The 20,488-nt window shown below is 39.8% G+C and overlaps 1 protein-coding gene across 3 annotated transcripts in view; it reads left to right on the top strand.

Annotated features, from left to right (window-relative positions):
* The window catches only part of SNX9 (sorting nexin 9), a 113,865-nt gene that overhangs the window by 49,339 nt on the left and 44,038 nt on the right, over window positions 1-20,488 (top strand). For 2 of the 3 annotated variants that reach the window (XM_074397203.1, XM_074397204.1), the window contains exons 5-6: window positions 11,366-11,446; window positions 20,259-20,430. In XM_074397203.1, the coding sequence (XP_074253304.1) occupies window positions 11,366-11,446; window positions 20,259-20,430 (253 nt within the window). The remainder of the gene's footprint in view (window positions 1-11,365; window positions 11,447-20,258; window positions 20,431-20,488) is intronic. The other variant, XM_039467588.2, reaches the window with a different exon arrangement.

Genomic DNA, 20,488 nt, shown 5'->3' with positions numbered 1-20,488 from the left:
GAGCCCATCCCGGGCACTGCAGGCTGTTGAGCAGCCTTCCTGACTTCTACCTACTTCTGTTCTACCTTCTAGCCAGTCACATGCATGCCGCCTTGGCTGTGACAACCAAAAATGTCTCCAGATACAGCCAAGCACGCCTAGGAGCAGAGCCAAGCCAGTTGAGATTTCACTGAATACAAAAAACCCATGACATGGGTTTACATTAATAAAAGACAACATTTTAATAAAATAATTGTAATGAGGAGAACAAAAAATAGAAATATTCATCTTATTTTAATTCCAAGGACTGACTGTAATTATTATTGTAAGATAGGCGGAAGCAGGTTAGCTAATGAACAGAAATTAAAACTCAGGTTTCAGTCATGTTCTGTATGAAATATATTCCTTGGTATTTACGTGTAGTGTAATATAAACTGGTATAAGTCTAAATTTTTTTTCATTTAGGTTATTTAGAAGGTAATAAAACCCAAAAAAGTGGGAATCTAGTCTAACATTGAATCTAATCAGATTCTTTGTAAGCAAAGAAAAGTGAACTGAAACTAGAAATAACAAAATGCAGAAAGCATAGCTATTGATAACTTGAGCATTGGAATTTAATTTAAATAAAGTAAAAAAATTTTTTTTGACAAAATATTTTAACAGCTATCTCTGCTCTCTATTATGTGGGATATGAGAACAATTTAAATAGGCCAAAATTTTGGTACACTTTATAAATACCCTGAAAGATGTCACAAGTAAGAAACCAGATGATCATTATTAATTGGTAGCTTTTAAAAACTTTTCCTGTCAGGTTTGCCCCTGCCTTTCATTTTCTGACTGTGAATAGGAAAATGCATGTTCTGGGGTGTGCTGCTTGGGAGGTTCTGACTGCTCACCCTGGCATGTGCCCTCTCCCAGGGTCTGTTTTGTTTTCAGAAGCTGGGCCTCTCTCCTGCCCATCAGGCCCATGGGCACATCCCCTCTCAGGCTTCATCTCTTCAGCTTGGCACTCTGCCAACTTCTAAGCCAGCCTCTCTCAACCCATCTTAGCATCAGTTAGTTTGAATTCGACTCTCCTCCCACATAAGCAACTAGAAGCCGCTTATTTGGTTGGTTATCTGACTTTCTGAGTGTTGTATGTTTCTTTAACTCATATATTTTTAAAGATCTCTTTGAATAATTTATTTCGAGCCTGCTACTCTTTCCTTGACTTTGTATTCTTAATCTGTGCTGCATTTCAGAGTAACTAGTTCATAAATGTATAACGTGCTATGTAAGACAGCACTTTCTTTTGGTTTTTCTTAAAACTCCTAATTTCAGGTTGCTTGGGGAACCCTTTAGTCCTAGATTCTTACTGAGTAGTCCATGTAAGCGGAGTTGCTGGTGTCAGGCAGTGTTGATGCATCCGGGACCATGGCTGGCTGTGATTGCTTTCCTCCTCTAACGGTGAGAAAACGCTTTGTCAGCTAAAACATCCAGTCTCTTGGCTGCAGTTTAGACTAGAATTGTCACTGTGAAAGGAATAGGATGAGTGGTTCTTTAAATGGGCTGAAACACTTCAATTTGGAAAATTATAAAGCTATTTATTAAAATACTTGGAGAAAATAATAGCATTTTTTGATGACCTTGGAGTATGGAAGCCCTTTCTAAGGCTGATGACACCAAGTCTAGTAGCCATTAAGGAGATAATTGATACATTTAAGTAAACAAGTAATGTTAAACTAGGAAAAATACTTCTGACCTGTGACAGATACAGGCTAATTCCATTCATATGCATATATATACTCTTGCTAATCTGAAAGAAAAAGATGAACAGTTCAGAAGAATTAGATAAAGGGTATAAACAGGCTGTTCGTTGGGGGGTAAAAAGAATAGTCAATAAACTTAGGGAAAATGCTCATTTGAGATTCTTCTGTCAAACCAGCAGAGAATGAAAACATTTCAGTACCTAGTATGATAAAGCTGTGGTCAGATAGGCAGGCAGTGTCATACAAAGCTAGGGAAAGGATAAATCGGTGAAGCTTTTCGGGACCAGTTCGGTGATACATATGAGGATTTACCATGCATACCCTTTAACGCCCCAGAAGTTCTGCGTTCCTGCTGTAGATCTGCTCGCAGAACACAGGTTTCTGGGCAAGAAAGTTTCCTACGGCATTGTCTGTAACAGCAGAAAACTGGAATGTACGTCTCTGTCAACAGAGGACTGATCAGAGGAACTCGAGGCAGCCACGCAGTGGAAAGCTGAGTTGCTTTTAGGGAGAATGAGGGTAGATTCAGATGCACAGATAGAGATACATGATTTTTTTTTAAAGGCACATTGATATGGGTAATGCTATCTTTTTTGTGTTTAAATGCACACACCATACACACACACCATGGATACAAAGTGTGTGGAAAATTTATTGAAGGATGCCCAAGAACTGAATCAAACTCATTATTTTCTTACTCGTATACAGTTTGTATTACTCAGGTGAGGACAACCATTTTATTACCTTTAAAAAGAAAGCACAGTTTTTAGGGGTTAGTATTAGTTTCATTGTTAGTTACTTATCTGTTATTTCACAGTTTCAAGAGTATTTCACATTAGTAGCTGTACCACTAGAATGAATTGACCAGCCAATGGGAATGAATGTCAGTTGTTAAAGATCTGTAGTCTGGTGTGTGCTAGTCTTGTTTTTCATCCAGTTATTGTTTAGATTCCATCATTGCTGTGATTCTGAAAAGGTCTCAGTATAGATCTTAAACTCTTAGATCACTGCTTCTTTAGAGTACCTACTTTTGAGAAATTAATAGAAAGTTTTGTTTGTACTTTTCTAAAGAATTAGAACAATGAGGTTTAAATGTTACTTAGAAGTTCTGTAAACCTAAATGTTTTATCTGAAGGTTTTCTACTTAAGAGGTTTGTTTTCTGTCTTCAAACACTAGAAAGATGTGTATACTTGGAATAAAGCTGCTTTTGTGAGAGCCCTTCTGGCCTCTGTCACATGCTGTCCTTGGCGCCTCTGTTTTTCTGTTTCACAGTGGCACACTCCGCCAGGCCCCAGGTGAGTGGTGTAGTGGGAAGCATGTAAGCTTTGCTCTTACACCAGCTTGCCGGTCTGGCTCCACTGGGTAAGAATTGTGGCTTTGGCCTAAGACCTGCCTCCTGAATTGTCAGAGGTTTAGGCCACCAGTGTATAGCAGTGCTGGATACATGGAAGACATTTCATAAAATATTTTCCTTCTTTTCCCACTTCTTCCCCCTTTTAAAAGGGTATCCTCAATCCACTTACCCTTTTGTGTTCCAACCTCTCTCACTATTCTACCTTCTCTAATTTTGTAGATTCCCTTATAAAGTCTCTCTAATCTTGAATTTTCTCTTTGTTTTGCCCAATTTCTGGCTTTTTGTTGAACAGTTCTATCAGCATGTCTCCTCTGTATCTCAAATTCATCTTGAATAAAATCACTTATTTCCCTACAAAATTAGTTTCTCTTCCTGACTTTCCTGTTTGATTCTCTGAAATGTTACTTTCTGTACCCTCTTGTTATTCTGCTTTAAAACCCTAACCGAGTGCCATCGTGAGCCACAGTTACTGAGAGGCGTGCTCTGCATCCTTGAGATGTGAAAGAGAAGGAACTGATTGAGATCCATTGTTCTAACAGATTTCCTGTCTTTTCTCTCCTCCTTAAGAGGCAGCCTAGCCTGGTGTCAGGGCAGTGAGCTCAGGAGCCAGACTGCCTAAGCTTGAATCCCAGATCTCACGCATCCTGTGTGAATCAGGCAGGGTAAGCTGCTCAGCATCTCTGTGCCTCAACTGTAAAACCTCATAGGATTTTTGGAAACAGTAAATGAAAAAAGAGTTCTAAAGTATTTAGAAGAGTATATGGCACTTGGTAGTGGTTTAATAATTGTTAATTATAATTATCCCATATCCCACTGCTTCTAAAACAAGACAGTAAGGACAAGTGCACTTCATTTTATTGCCCTTTGTTTTATTGCACTTGACAGGTAATGCATTTTTCACAGATTGAAAATTTTTGGCACCACTGCATTGAGCAAGTCTGTGGGCACCATTTTTTCAACAGCATGTACTCACTTGGTATCTCTGTAACATTTTGTTAATTCTTGCAGTGTTTCATATTTTTCATCGTTATTATATCTGTTATGGTGATATACGATGAGTGATCTTTGATGTTATTATTATAATTATTTCAAGGCACCACAATGGCGAGCTTAATTCACATGTTTTATGTGTTCCAACTATTCCCCCAACCAGCCGTTCCATCTTTCTCCCTCCCCTTGACCTCCCTGTTCTCTGAGACACAACAGTATGTCAATTAACCAATTTATAATCCTGCAGTGGCCTCTAGGTATTAAAGTGAAAAGAAGAGTCACATTTCCCTCATTATTTAAATCAAGAGCTAGAAATGATTAAGCTTAGTGAGGAAGGCTTGTCAAAAGCTGAAACAGGCCAAAAGTCAGGCCGTCTTGAGCCACTTAGCCAAGTTGTGAATGCAAAGGAAAAATTCTTAAAGGAAATTAAAAGTAGTAGTCCAGTGAACACTTGAATGATAAGAAAGTGATACAGCCTTATTGTTGTTAAGGAGAAAGTTTGAGTGGTCTGGAGAGAAGATCAAACCAGCCACAGCATTCCCTTAAGCCAAAGCCTAATCCAGAGCAAGGCCCTAGCTGTCTTCAGTTCTGTGAAGGCCAAGAGAGGTGAGGAAGCTGCAGAAGAAAAGTTTGAAGCTAGCAGAGGTTGGTTCATGAGGCTTAGGGAAAGAAGTTGTCTTCTTTATATAAAAGTACAAGATGAAGCGGCAAGTGCTGATGTAGAAGCTGCAACACATTATCCAGAAGATCTAGCAAAGGTTATTGATGATGATGATGCTTCACCTAAACAGCAGATTTCAGAGCAGATGAAACAGCCTTCTGTTGTTGAAAGAAGATGTCATCTGGAACTTGCACAGCCGGACTGTGCCTGACTTCAAAGCTTTGAAGAACAGGTTGACTCTCTCATTAGGGACTAATGCAGCTGGTAACTTTATGTTGAAGCCAGTGCTCATTTACCATTCTGAAAATCCTAGGGCCCTTAAAATTCTACCCTGCCTGTGTTCTGTAAAGGGAATAGCAAAGCCTGGATGACAGCACATCTGTTTGCAATATGATTTACTGAATATTTGAAGCCCACTATTGAGAACAACTACTGAGAAAATAAGATTTCTTTCAAAACATTACTGCTCACTGACAGTGCCCCTGGTCAGTAGAGATGTACATGAAGATTGATGTTGTTTTCCCGCCTGCTAACACAGCACTTATTCTACAGCCCATGGATGGAGGATAATTTCGACTTCTAAGTCTTACAAGAAATACATTTTGCAAGGGTATGACTGCCATAAATAGTGATTCCTCTGATGGATCTGGGCAAAGTACATTGAAAACCTTCTGAAAAGGATTCACCATTCTGGATGTCATGAAGGACATTCATGATTCATGGGAAAAGGTCAAAATATCAACATTGACAGGAGTTTGGAAGAGGTAGATTCCAACCCTCATAGAAGATGTTGCTGGAGGAAGTAACTGCAGATGTGGTAGAAATAGAGAACAAGCATGAGAAGTGGAGCCTGAAAATGTGACTAAATTGCTTCAACTTCATGATAAAACTTGAACAGATGAGGAGTTGCTTCTTAAGGATGAGCAAACAGTCTTTTCCTGAGATGGAATCTGTTCCTAGTGAGGATGCTATGAACATTGTTGAAATGACCACAAAGGATTTAGAGTATTCCATAGATTTAGTGGATAAAATAGCAGCAGGAATTGAGAGAATTGATTCCAGTTTTGAAAGAAGCTCTACTGTGGGCAGAATGCTATCAACAGCATCACATGCTACAGAGAAATCTTTCATGTAAGGAAGAGTCAGTTGATGTGGAAACTTCATTGTCTTACTTTAAGAAGTTGGCACAGCCACCCCAACCTTCAGCAACCACCATCCTGATCAGTCAGCAGCTGCAAATGTCAAAACAAGACCGTCCCCCAGCACAAAGGGTACAGCTTGACTAGTAGAAGGCTCAGATGATTGTTGGCAATTTTTAGCAATAAAGCATTTTTTAATTAAGGTATGTCTATTTTTTACACATAATGTGATTGCACATTTATACAGTATAGTGTAAATGTAACTGTTATGTACACTGGGGAATTAAAAAAAAAAATCCATGTGACTCATTTTATTGTGATGGACTGGAACCAAACCCTCAGCATTGCTGATGTATGCTTTTATGTCATATCCTTGTTTAAGAAACTTCAGAGGCTCGTCTGTTGCCTTCCGGGATAATAACTTTCTACATGTCAGCAACCTATCCCAGGGGAAGGTCACTGTATCAGAGTTATGAAGGCAGATGCTGAACAATTCATAGTAGGGAAATTGTAGAAGAAATTCATCTGAGGTTGAGATGCTTTTCCAAGCTCAGTTATATTTCTGTGATGCCTCACTGTGGCCACCCATTACCTTATCTTTGTGCTGTGTATTTGTCTCTAGCCAAGCTGATGATTCTCCAAATATATCCCATGCTGTCCCACCTTGTATTTTTACCTTTGGCTCGATCTTCTAAGAATAATAGAGTGATTCCTTCCATCTTTAGGAAGCCCATCTCTTCAGACTCAGCTCAAATACCTTTCTTTTATAAAAACCTTTAGCTTCCTCTTTTATTTCTCTGGATTCCATGAACAAAATTCATGACTCTTATCACAAATTATATTGCTTATTTGTAAGTTGTTAAGCTTGATAAGCAAAGAATTTGTCTTTTTTTCTATTCCCAGTAACCTATAAGACACTTTGTTCCATAGTGCTCTGTACTTGTTTGAATAATTTTTTTTCAGTTATAAATACATCAAAAGATACTTGACAATGTAAAGTATTAAGAGACTTAAAGATATCCTGAATCTCTTCCTGGAGAAGTTTGTGTTCTTAATACTCACCACTGGACTAGGAGCTGTCTATCACTGTCCTATCATTCTACCATCTGATGGGCTACCCAATTAAAAATAGGGAGATTTTCTTACAGAAAATTCTCTGGCATTGTTAATTTTTTAAAAACAGTTTGGATATTAAACACATGCTTGAAGTTAAGTGGGTATTTAGGGATATATTATTTTTCTATTTGGAGATTTTCCATGTAATTATAGTTGTTACAAATGAATTTTTATTGGTTACAGGCTGAGGAAGGCAATGGTACTTTTATGTTGGAACTACTTTTTGCTTTCTTAATTCTCAAAAGTCTATTGTTAGGCCTTTTTTTTGTAGTCCATTTAAAAATAAGTTGGTAAAAGAAAACCTTCACAAAGATTCAGTATTAGATGTGTTCTAATTTCATTAACTCACATAAGTCTTACAGTGCCTTAGACATCTTATAATTGCATATTGAGACTTTCTCTTTACACAGCTCTATCGAAAAGGTGCTCTTCATCTTCACTGTCATTCTCACCCTTGATATGAATTCTTTTTAGTTGGTAATAGGGCTTTTTAAAGAAGATCGTATACCAGTGTTAGAGGATTTAGGGACGTTTGCCTTCAGAACTGCACGAGGCTGCCAATACTAACTTTCTGTGCTTTATCACAGATCCCTGACATCTGAACCTTTCAAAAATACTTGCTGGTAAAGTTTACTATGTAGGATGGTTATTGTTTGTTTTGTCTAAATGGAAACAAGTTACGAAAGCAAAGTCCTTTTTTTTTTTAAACCTTAAAACTGCACTGATAATGGACCAGCCAGCATTGTTATACATGCGTCCTGTCATCAGAACAGTGTCTATAAAAGCTTATTTCACAGGCCTTCTCTTAGACAAGTCTGTCTGGAAGCAACTTACTTGCTAATTGTAGCGCCATCCTGTTCTGTACTCAAAGCTACCTATTTTAAGACTTCGAACTATCAGAATAAGTAGACTCTCTAAGCTAATAAAAATATTATTCATTTGCTTTAAGGAAATTTTTATTGTTTTAATTCTCCTTAGTTAAAAAATAAACACCTGAAATTGACATCCTTAGGTTCAGAATGTCAATTAACAAAGTATTTGTTAAATAATTTTACCTCTTTTGGTAATTCCTTCCCAGTCAGTAGTAATACTGATATGACTGGCTATAAATAGATTGAGTCTGTTGTTGTGATAAACCTTCATTTTTAAAAGAATGTACAAGTTTTATGTTTCCATCAGTGGTTTTCTAATGTCAGTACAGATTCATCTGTACAATTAGATCATATCCTTTGAGCTAACGATCTGTAAAGAACAAAACAGGAAACTACAAATTCTTTCTTATTTTGAGCTAAAGTGGTTAGATTTTTTTATATAAGAGAACATTATAACCTCTTTGTGCCCTTTTGAGGAAGAGCTACATTTTTGTCAGAAATTCTGATTTAGATGTTCTCCTGTTTAAAAATCAGATATTATTTCCTTTCTATTCCTATCTCCTAATACAGTTGCACGTGGTATAGTCATATGATGGGGCTGTGGCATGATAGGCCAGGTGACATCATCACAGGTGGTGTGGAAGGATGTGACAGGCACAGTGAGGAGTTTCTTATGTGGGGATAGGTGGACCCCTGAATGCTGACAGGCACCCTCCCCCCCACCAAGATAATAAGATAGAAGGTAGTGATTAGAAACTCCTCTTAACTGTTGGACTTATCAGATGGGATGATCTTTATTGACCTGTAGTGGACTTTTGGTATCTGCTGGAAGGAATCAAGTGGACTATAAGAACTGTGACCACTCATAGTATGTTTTGAGCTTTCGTATACCCTTTGTACACATTTGGTAGAAAGCCAAACAGAAAGCAACTTTAATTAAATGTAAGTCACCATTTTCATTAATTCTCAAACCTAGCCCACCTGCGAGGCCTGATGTAGTTACAGTGGACACAGAGAAGTCCTGGTGCTGTCACCCATCTCTGCCACTCCACAGTTGCCGTCCTCATGGTCTGTGCAATGAGAGCTGTTCCTCTTAGGCCATGTCTTAGCTGCTTACTAGGAAACCAGTGAACTGAGTCTGGTCTAACCATGTTATTCAAACAAGCCGGCATTTTTTTTTTTTTTTTTTGTCGTCAGAAGTAGGGATTTGCTTCTTACTGGTCCAGGTACCCCAAGGATGTCATATGAGGAGCAGAATACAACAAAATAGAAATATATAACAACCAGAAACCACTATTTTTGTGGTCAGCAGTTGCTAATTAGCATTCTTACTATCTTTGAAAACAATTGATAAAGTAACCTTTTATTGTTACAGAAGCAGTACATATGCATTGTAGAAAATTTAGACTAGCAAACAGAAAAGTATCACATTTCCACACTAACACAGTCGCTACTCTTTACGCTAGGTGTCTATCTTATTTTCCCTGTGTGAACGTGGGTATACACACAAACATACAGATATAAATTGTATATAAATGGTAATGGTTTACCACCAGTTGGTAATCCTTGCCAGAATCAGTAATGTTATTCCGTCCACACTCACTGAGCTGGTTTCATCTAGAAGGTAGCACTTTCCTGTATGAGCTGAAGCTAGTTAATTATGTCGAATTCCAATTTGGAATTCAGGATAGATGGCTAATTCCATCTCTCCTTAATTGCCAGGTTTCAAAGAAGCTGTTTTATAGCTACTACAAATAGTGATCAATGGGCATTCCTGTCTTTCTTTTTTCTGATAGTAGCATGGACCCATGGATTTACATTGATTTAATAATGTGCTTTGGTTTTTTTCTTTGTGCTTAAAGTCATCACCTTTCAGAAGCCCATTCAAGCTGATTTTTCTACCTCATTAATATTTGAAACCTTTCTTGCTCTTATATAGCGCTAATTCTTTCATCTCTGTCATTACTGAGTCAGCTTAATTTTTGTCTTCATTATGAGTCATATTTTCCTTGCTTCTTTTCCTGCCTGATAAGTTTTTATTGGATGTCAGACATTGCAATTTTCACCTTGCTACATGCTGGATATTTTTGCATCCGATCAACATTTTTGAGCCTTGTTCTGGGATGCACCTAAGTTGCTTTGAAACCATCGAATGCTTTCAGGTTTTATTTTTGAGCCCAGAGCAACATTTAGCTTAGGGATATTTTTGCCCCTGTCCTGAAACAAATCCTTCTTAATATTGTACTCGATGTCCCATGAATCTTGAAGTTTTCCATTTAGGCTGGTGGGAATAGCCCTGTGTGAGGGATTGCACTCTTAATTCTTTCCTCTGTTTCTTTTCCTGACCTTGGGTAGTTCCTTCATGTGATGGGCTCATCAGTGCAGATCTGTGGTGCCCTCTGCAGTCTCCGGAGTTCTCTCTGTGCATCTCTCTGTCTTCCCCAGACTCTCCTCCCACCACAGAGACCACCAAGCTTTGTGTGTCTCTCCAGGCAGTGGACAGCACTTGTAGGCTTACTCTGTCTGTTTCCCATATCTCAGCATCACTGTTCTTCACTGCCTGGTGTCCAGTGATTTGAATGTGGTTTCCTGTATTTCATCATATTTTTAGCTTTAAATGGAGCATAAACTGGCTCTCTGTTACTCCATCTTTGTTGTCTGCTTTGTGTATTAACTAATTTTCAGCTCCAAGTTTATTTTCATCTATCAGGTGAGAATAATACCACCACTTACTCCACAAGAGAGTTGCCCCTGAAAAGGACACCGTCACCCACTATATACATGTTGTTGGTACTGACTTCCCTACTGGACAGTTGTGGAACAGGAATTGAAGCCTGGAAGTTGGACTCTACAGTGGTCCTCTTACCACAGCTGCTGCAGTTTAGCCATGGATTGGCTTCATGGAAGTGTGTCAGTTATCTCTTCTCACAAGTGCTGTATTGTAAGCCAGTTCGACATCTAAGAGCACACACAAGGAGGCACTGGCTTTTGCTCCTGAGTTCAAAGACCAGCTGGGCTGTTCTGTTGTTCACAGCTGTGACTGGTCGGACTCACGTGTGGCTCTGTGGTTAGCTTCAAGTTGACTAGGTGACTTTGCTCATTTTGGCTGGACTCTCCCACATACGTGTCTAATGCCTCTGAAAGCAAAAGGTTCCGAATATTAACTTTTTTTCAAACTTAGCTATTTGTATTTTTTCCTCTGGAGTTTGTTTCTCTGGTTGTGTGACTTGCATGATACTTGTTCCATTCTTTTTGTGCTGCTTATAATTATTTTTAGGGCTTCAGTAATACTGTACTGTGATACCAAGCAACAGACTTTAGAAAACATCGTGCATTGAAGATAACCCACTGCTACATCATTGGGGCTTTTTGCATGTAGTGTTTGTGAGTGAGTAGCATGCTGGTTTTCTGGAGAATTTGGTCCTGCCATGAAAGTGCTGGTTTTAGGTAAAAGCTTTGGCCTGCTCTTTCACTCTTGTTCACTGGGCACCTTTTTTATTTTAAGGTGGATATTTTGGCTCAGATTGGTTGTGTCGAAAGTATCAGCCAGTCACCACCTTCTTCTCCTTCTCCTTTCATAAATAAGGTAAATTTCAAACTTGAACACAAGAGGAAATAAACATTTAATAAACCCCAAAAGTCATCGTTTTTTTCCCAAGTGAAGTGATTGTGTCAGGTAAAGTATCTTACAGGAGCTGCTCTTGGGGCATGGTAACGTGGGATGTGGGATATGTGGGAACTGGAGAGATCGTGGGGATTTATACGGTGGAGGCCTCTTAGCAAGGCTCAACTGATGAATTTATCCCCCAGGCAGTGAGATCTGATGGAAGGTCTTCAATTCTGTGGATGACTGTGAGTCAGGGGGAGAGTGGTACCACAGAGAGAGGGGAAAAAAAGAGGGTGAAGACATTGTCCTGTAGAAATTAGAGAGGAAGGGAAAGTGTAAGGAAAGAAACAGGCGAGGCATCTCAGCATTGGAAACCTGAGTGAAGGGGCTAATGGGATTATTGCAGGACCAAATGTCTGCAGTTGAGAGATGAAGGAATTGTGGGGATGGAGAACAAAAACGTCAGAGACACTGGGTGCAGTGGCTCACACCTGTAATCCTGGCAGTTTGGGAGGCAAAGGTGGGACAGATCAGGAGTTCTAGACCAGCCTGGCCAACATGGCAAAACCCATCTCTACTAAAAATATAAAAATTAGCAGGGCATGGTGGTGCACACCTGTAATCCCAGCTACTTGGGAGGCTGAGGCAGGAGAATCGCTTGAACCTGGGAAGCAGAGGTTCCAGTGAGCCGAGATTGCACCAGTGCACTCCAGCCTGTCTTTAAAAAAAAAAAAAAAAAAAAAAAAAAAAAAAAGGCATACACCAAAGGATACTTTAGTCAGATTATTGTAGTCAGGTTTGTTACAGTATAGCTTAGGTTTTGGAAAAAAGCCAAGATCTCAGCATTTAGCAGCAGAAAGTATTTGTACAAAAGTCTCAAGAATTAGGAGTTGCTGTTGTTGACCTTTAAGGTAAAAACATTCCTGTCTTCTTCCTCTTTTATGTATCTGAAAGGAACAGAATGTTGGCTGGAATAGAAAATATCTTAAGCCTGTTATCATCTCTTCAATTAAAAGTCTCTTTAGTAATATGACCTGGCTGTGCAGCCATTTGTAAATATCACTGATTTTTTTCCTGCGTAGCATAAACTAACAGATATATTATTTATATGCTATGTATATTAGCATATATGCGTTACCTATATGCTAGATAGATTATTAGTAAATCAGATGGGAATTTACTTAAAGAAATGCTAGTCTTTATTCTTTTCTTTATATTTTAGATCAGCCTTCACATATTAAGATAACCTCTACCAAATGCATACTGTGTGCCAGGTATTGCATTAGATGCTTCTTATGCATTATGTCATTTAGTCCTTACAGAAGATAATGTTAGTATACCCATTGTGTAAGTGTGGTGACTAAGAGAGCTAAGTAGATTGCCCAAGGCCACACAGCTAGTGGCAAGTGATAAAGCCAGGATTCAAACCCAGATAGCAGGCTTTAAGCCTAAGTTCTTAACCACTACACCCATGTGGTACAATGATTACTAGACTCAATTTCAGCAACTTCCTGAAGGGATTTAAACTCCGCCTAGTGTACCAGGATTCATCTTGCCCTTTTTCATCCCATGTTATGTATTTGTACCATGTACAGCTTTCCTACAGTCAACACACAGCACCACCACGGGCCTGCGTGTCCACCCCTCCCACCCCTCGTGGCCATTCTCAGCCTGTTCTGTGGTCCAGTGGCTCTGCAGTCAAGGTCAAGCCGGTCTACTTTCTGAAGCAATTTAGCTAATGCTGTAAATCCTTTGAGTGGACGTGTTTAAATAAGTCTCCTGATATAAAGCCTGAATAAATGTGTTTCTTTGCATTATGAGGAGAGGGTGGCTTTTAAATTTGGAACGTTCAGCCAGCAAATTTGTTAGTATATTGCCTCTGGCCCTAAAGGAGCATTTGATATAGTTGGGGCAGGAGTTAGAAAGAGGGTCGGACATAATCATCTACCTGTGGTGATTACATAGATTTAAATGTGTCCCAGCGACCCAAGCAAACATGCTTTGGGAGTGTATTCATTCAACAGATACTTAGTTTACGAAGCGTTTACCCAGGGCCCCACGTTCACGGGCAGCAGGAGGTGGCAGGTTAGCCTGATGAACACAGCCCCTCCCTGCGTCCTTCTAATGGAGCTCAGATGAGAGTGATTGTATATGTTGATTTTGTTTGTCGCATTTCCCAATGTTTTGCTAAAATTTCAAGCGTAGAAAAGTTCAATGAATTTACCCACCTTCTAGATATTAACCATTCCCATGTTTCTGCTCTTGCTTTCCTCTCATGTTTGCCCATCCCTCCATCTCCTGTGCCTGTCTGTATCCTCCAACTTTTCTGTAGTAAGCTGATTCCATTCTCAGAACTCAGACACAGTAATTTTAAGAGTACTCAGTGTCACATGCTAAAAATTCTTTCTTCACTCTGTTGCCCAGGCTGGAGTGCAATGGTATGATTTCGGCTCACTGCAACCTCCGCCTCCCGGGTTCAAGTGATTCTCCTGCTTCAGCTTCCTGAGTAGCTGAGATTACAGGCGCACACCACCACACCCAGCTAATTTTTGTATTTTTAGTAGAGATGGGGCTTCACCATTGTTGGCCAGGCTGGTCTCAAACCCTGACCTTAAGTGATCCACCTGCCTCAACCTCCCAAAATGTTGGGATTACAGGCGTGAGCCACTGTGCCTGGCCAAAAATCTTTTTTTCTGAAGTCACATGCTGAAAATCACTTACTCTGTGATAGACCACACAAGTGAGTGTTTTAGAAAAGACTCAAGTTAGTATACATAAGGCAAATCTCATTTCCTCATTTTGGTGATTGTTATGAAGGTTAGAGGTGTACAAAGAGTAAAATGTATTTCATGCAAATGATCAAGAACATCACATTGAAAATATTTGAGTGCTTGCCACTTCATGCAAGGCATTTGGAGAATCTTTTGGGGAAACGTTCTCTAGGTAAGACAGAGCTGTGCCCCTGACTCACTGAGGGGACTGATGATCAGATTTGCAAATAATGAATAAAGAAAAAGGAGGTGAGTGGGTGTCAGCCAGTAGGCTGTGGGAAGGCCAGAGCCCTTTTCATGGGAAAGGACTTTGCCAAATTTAGAAAGATAAGAGTGCAGTATAAGATAAGAGTACAGTATAGTGTGAGGAACAGCAGAGATTTAGAAAAGTTTAGGGAAATGTGTGAAGTTTGAAGCTTCAGAGTGAAGCTTAGTAGCAGGTAGGGAGAATGGGGAATGGATCACAAGGCGAAGTTGGGACCTGCACTGAAGAAACATTTGATTGAGACACAAGAAGCTTAGAGTTCATTCCAAGGGCAGCGAATGCCAATGAAGGGATTTTAATTACCCGTGATGGACAGTGAGTCAGGAAGAGCTTTTCAAAATAAGGAGTGAAAAGAGAAAGAGGATGAAGATGCTGCTCCGTAGAAGGGAAGAGGAGGGAAAAGTGGAAGGAAAGGACAGAGAGGCGCCACAGGATGGAAACCTCAGCCCAGGAGTGGCGTGAATTTCACCGTGACCAGATGTCTGTAGTTAGGGAACTACCGAGGAGATTTGGGGGTTGAGAGCAAAGAAGTCAGAGACCGACGTATAGGAAGGATGGGTTCAGCGAGAAAGCCTGTGACTGGTTACAGATAGGAGGGCAAGGGACCTGCAGGGCCAGAAAGGGCCATCTGCTGAGGGAGTGAATCCCAGGGTCATGACAGCTGGAGAAAAGATCCCAGTTGATAGGGTTTTGAGAAATGTATTATCAGCAGGAATTGAGTTGAAATGTTCCAGAAAAAAGAAAAGATAATGTTCCAGAAAAAAGAAAAAATCCAGAGAGATAGAAACAAACATACCCACAAGGATTTCATAACCTAGGTAGAGAGCTAAGATCATATACTAGTTTGACAATTATTATACACCTGTAAATTATTAACCAAGTAATTTTCAAAGAACGATTATTTGTTTCTGTCCTAGTTAAATGGATTTTGATTTTTTGAGGACAGTTGCTATGAATAGTTTACCTCCAGTTTTTTCTTCCATCTTTACGAAAATCATCCCTGGCCAGTTTGCTAAGACATAATGGTCTTCTGGAAGGCCCCAGCGAACATCACGCTTCCTGTTCTAGCTCACAGTCCTGTGTTTATTTGCAGTTTACTTCACTTAGCTTCTTCTTACCTTCTGAATCCAGGCTGCTCACTTCTGAACTCTGGCCTGAGTTACAAAGCTGGAGAGAGGCAGAGCTGTAATAGAGTTCCAACCCGCTCGGCTCCTGACTGTGGCCCTCCCTCCGAGCCCCTCCATTTCATACCCTGAGGCTGCTGTACCAGTGACAGTCTGTCCTTAGTGTCCCAGACTTTAGTACTTTTTCAAGTTCTTATTTGAAAAAACAAAACCTCATAACTTAAGAGTTTGGAGGACACAGAATATACTGCTAAATAAAATAGGAGAATAAAACTACATCCCTTAAGAGAACTGTAGAAGGAAGGGTTTCTCTGAACTGAAATGTGACTGCCAGACCTTCAGCACAATTGCTTTTATCTCCAGCGTCCACTGGGGTCATCTGAGAGTCCATCCCAAAGCCAAATGTCACCTTGTAAGCTGTGTGTTTGAGAAGTCACAGTCTTGTGGATGAAACCTCTTTCTCCTGTTAGTATTTGACATAGAGTAAAATCACAAGTAACTTCAGTTTTTTCCTTAGAGGTATATGGGGCAGTAGAATGACATCATACTTTCACATGAAAAGCGTATAGTCCGTTTTTGATGGCTGGCACGAGACAGCCAGCTGTCTGCCCCGTGTGTCACTGGATGAAGAGTTAAAACAAACCAGCCACTAGGGTATCCTACAACATTAGGGGCTATATTAGACATGGTGGGTAATTTTCTTGCAAATCTGTTTTTCTTTTTTAACCAGCACCGTGTGTGTGTGTGTGTGTGTGTGTGTGTGTGTGTGCGCGCGCATGCGCGTGCGCGTGTGTGTGTATGAGAGAGAGAGAGAGAGAGAGAATGAATAGGACTCAAAGGGGAAAACTTGCTATTTCATTTTACGAAATAGATTCAGTACTGAAATTGTGGAGTGAACGGCATTAATGATTTCATCCAAATTCAGTAAACAGTGATAAATGAAAATCAGTATTTTAACTCAACATTCTACTATGAAAGTTCAGATTGTTTTAGTGTTTAATAAGCTGATGCTAAAATGTATACATAAAAATAAGCAGCTAAGAGATGTTATGCTAAAGTATTGATGGTTTTTCTATGAAAGAGTGGTGCTAGTACAAATAGATCAATAAGAAACAAGAGTCCAGATACAGACCTGGATCTGATACGTGATGAAGGCGACATTTCAAATCATGGGGGAAATACGAATTGTTTGCGAAATGGTATTAGGGTGACAGACTGAGGACAAGACGTTCAGCTCGATGCCTGTATTCTTTGTTGGTTTGTTTGTTTCTTTCTTTCTTTTTTTTTTTTTTGAGACAGAATTTCTCTCGCCTAGTCTCAAGTGTGGAGGCGTGATCTCAGCTCACTGCAATCTCCGCCTCCGAGGCTCAAGTGATTCTCCTACCTCAGCCTCTCAAGTAGCTGGGATTACAGGCGTCCACCACCATGCCCAGCTAATTTTTACATTTTTAGTAGAGACAGGGTTTCGCCATGTTAGCCAGGATGGTCTCAATCTCTTGACCTCATGATCTGCCTGTCTCAGCCTCCCCACGTGCTGGGATTACAGGTGTGAGCCACCACGGCCGGCCAAGAAATATTTTTTAATAAAATATGAAAGTCCTTTTCTGTGTAAGACAAAACCCCTCAGCGTGACAGTTGTCAGACTGTGGGAATGTGACTGCATTCTCCTTGAAAAGCAATTTTACAAAAGTCATCAATTCTGAATATATGGTCTTCTTAAGCCTAGCATTTTTTCTTCTGGAAATTTCACTCAGATGTTTTGAATTGCAGCTTTCATCAAAAGGACCACCAGAATGGCTGATTTTAGAAAGCAGAGAGGTTTATAGGCAATAACCGTTTGCAGACTGGGAAGAGACCTTCTCTGGTGTGTGCCAAAGAAGGAAGGGGCACATTGGGCTTTATGCCCCACTGGGCCTGTATCACACTGGAGTCATATCTGTTTAGCAGTTTGGGGCAAAGCTATACATATTTATGAGGGAAGTCAAGAGCATGTGCAGTGGGTAAACATATGTAACATACATCCTTGTTCACTTCCAGGTGAGATTTTAGCATTAAAATGAGGTGGAACTGGGCTGTTGATGTGAAAAGGTGAGCTATAGGACACAGTTTGTGCACAGCCTCAGTGAGCTGCTGAAACTGGCGTTAAGGCCTACCGTTGCTTGTCAGAAGTTTGTAGACCAGTCCTCTGCCCAGTTAAAGTGGTCCTGGTCTGCATTGTAAATCAGTTAGAGGGGTCTGATAGCTCCTGTTCTGAGTGACTTTAGAGCCCTAGTAATTTAGGAAGGTGCTCTGTTTCCCTAACTTTAGGGTCCATCTTAGTTGATAAAGGGGTATCTATTTTGGTCTCTCAGATCACACTGTATTATTTACAGTACCCAAAGACTGAAAACAATTTGATAAATGAACATTAGCGTATACTGGACAAGTTGTAGGAAATATATACAATGGAATTTTATGGAGACAGTGTAAAAGAATATTGTGTCCTTATGTGCTGATGTACCTTGGAGAAGATTTTAAGCTGTTAAGAGAAAAAAAAAAGTACTGAGCAAAAAGTAATAAGATCTAGGCCCACTTACGTGTTTAAAAACAGAAAGGATCTCTGTGCATGGGATGTTTGAGTAAATATATACAAGGAATTGTTAGTAATATGAAACAAAAATTACAGTAGGCCATTGTTTCAGAGTTCCTGCACTAGGCCCAGCAGACCAGACCAAACCAGAACAGAGTCATCTGTGCTAAATCCCCATCATCAAAATGAAACTTGAAGGAAGCAGATAGGTCCCAAAACAGACTGATTTTTTTTGAGAACAGGAGATTCCAGTTTACCTGAGTTAGCATAATAAGGAGTGTCCTCTGCTTTAACCTTACAAAAAAGTAATGTAAAGTAAACTAATGTTAACCATCAACTCTTTGCTATTGTTCTCTTTCCTTATTCCCATCTTCAAAAACCCAGATTGTAGGAAGGAGGCTGCCCGGATTCACGAATCTCCAGCAAAAGCCAAGTAGATCTGTAACTAAATTTGTTGTAATTTTGTGTCTTTTGACACTAGTAGTCATCTAGCATCTTAAGATGTTAGGTGTATTTGTTAAATTGCATATCCTTTTACTTTGTTGGAATTGTTTTATTATACTTGTATTATTTTCAAATTTAAAAAACCTACTTAAAAATATCCAGAATCTACAAAGAACTTAAACAAATTTACAAGAAAAAAACAACCCCATCAAAAAGTGGGTGAAGGATATGAATAGACACTTCTCAAAAGACATTCATGCAGCCAACAAACATGAAAAAAAGTTCATCAGCACTGGTCATTAGAGAAATGCAAATCAAAACCACATTGATATACCATCTCACGCCAGTTAGAATGGGGATTATTCAAAAATCAGGTGATAACAGATGCTGGAGAGGATGTGGAGAAATAGGGACACTTTTATACTGTTGGTGGGAGTGTAAATTAGTTCAGTCATTGTGGAAGACAGTGTGGCAATTCCTCAAGGATCTAGGAATAGGAATATCATTTGACCCAGCAATCCCATTACTCGGTATATAATCAAAGGATTATAAATCATTCTATTATAAAGACACATGCACACGTATGTTTATTGCGGCACTGTTCACGATAGCAAAGAGTTGGAACCAACCCAGATGTCCATCAGTGATAGACTGGATAAAGAAAATGTGGCACATGGAATACTATGTAGCCATAAAAAAATACACTATGGAATACTATGTAGCCATAAAAAAGAATGAATTCATGTCCTTTGCAGGGACATGGATAAAGCTAGAAACTGTCATTATCAGCAAACTGACACAAGAACAGAAAACCAAACACTGCATGTTCTCACTCATAGTGGGTGTTGAACAATGAGAACACATGGGCACAGGGAGGGGAACATCACACATCAGGGCCTGTCGGAGGATTGGGGGATAGGGGAGGGATAGCATTAGGAGAAATACCTAATGTAGATGACGGGATGATGGGTGCAGCAAAACACTATGGCACATGTATACCTGTGTAACAAGCACATGTACCCCAGAACTTAAAAGTATAATAAAAAAAGAAAAATTATTTTTAGTAAAAATCTGTGCATTAAGAAAAACAGGTTGCTGTAAAGCAGTTGAAGTGAATGAAATAAGTCTTCATTATCAGCATATATAATCTCAAACACCTAATGTTGAGTGGGGGAAAAAACTTGCAAAGAGATACATACCGTATGACATCCTTTAAGTCAGTTTCAGAAGTATAAAACAGTTGTTTGTGAATGTGGGCATGTGCAGTTGAAGTATGAAAAGACATGGGAATGGATACAGGTTTAGAAAAGTTGTAGTTCCTTCTGGAGAGGAAGAAAGAGAGGGCTCCAGCTGTGTCTAATAATTTCTTTGTTGCTGTTTTCAAAGTTCCTAAGAAAATATGGCAAAATGTGTTCACATCAGTAAAATTAGGTTGCTGCTGCTTTCTGTGCTTTCCTACGTGTTTGAAATGAAAATATTATGTATTTAAAGTTGTTTTGAATATATTTCTATTAAATTTTTTAGCAGTCCTGTTCTATTCAGTTGTGTCATTTCATTATTGAATTGAGTCATGGTTTCCAGAAGTCACAAAACTTCTATTTTTTACCCCTCTCAATAGGTTGGCAGTGGCAATGACCCCTGGTCAGCCTGGAGTGCCTCCAAATCTGGGAACTGGGAGAGCTCCGAAGGCTGGGGGGCCAAGCCAGATGGGGCTGGGGCCCAAAGAAACACAAACACTCCCGACAACTGGGACACTGCCTTCGGCCACCCGCAGGCCTACCAAGGACCAGGTGAGGAGAGGGGTGCGAGGCCCCCCCTGCCCGCCTGTGGCTGAGTGGGGGGAGACGG

Source organism: Saimiri boliviensis, chromosome 4 (genome assembly GCF_048565385.1).
Source record: "Saimiri boliviensis isolate mSaiBol1 chromosome 4, mSaiBol1.pri, whole genome shotgun sequence".
Taxonomy (NCBI): domain Eukaryota; kingdom Metazoa; phylum Chordata; class Mammalia; order Primates; family Cebidae; genus Saimiri; species Saimiri boliviensis.
The sequence above is the reverse complement of the archived record's forward strand: the minus strand, read 5'-3'. Positions and strand labels throughout refer to the sequence as shown.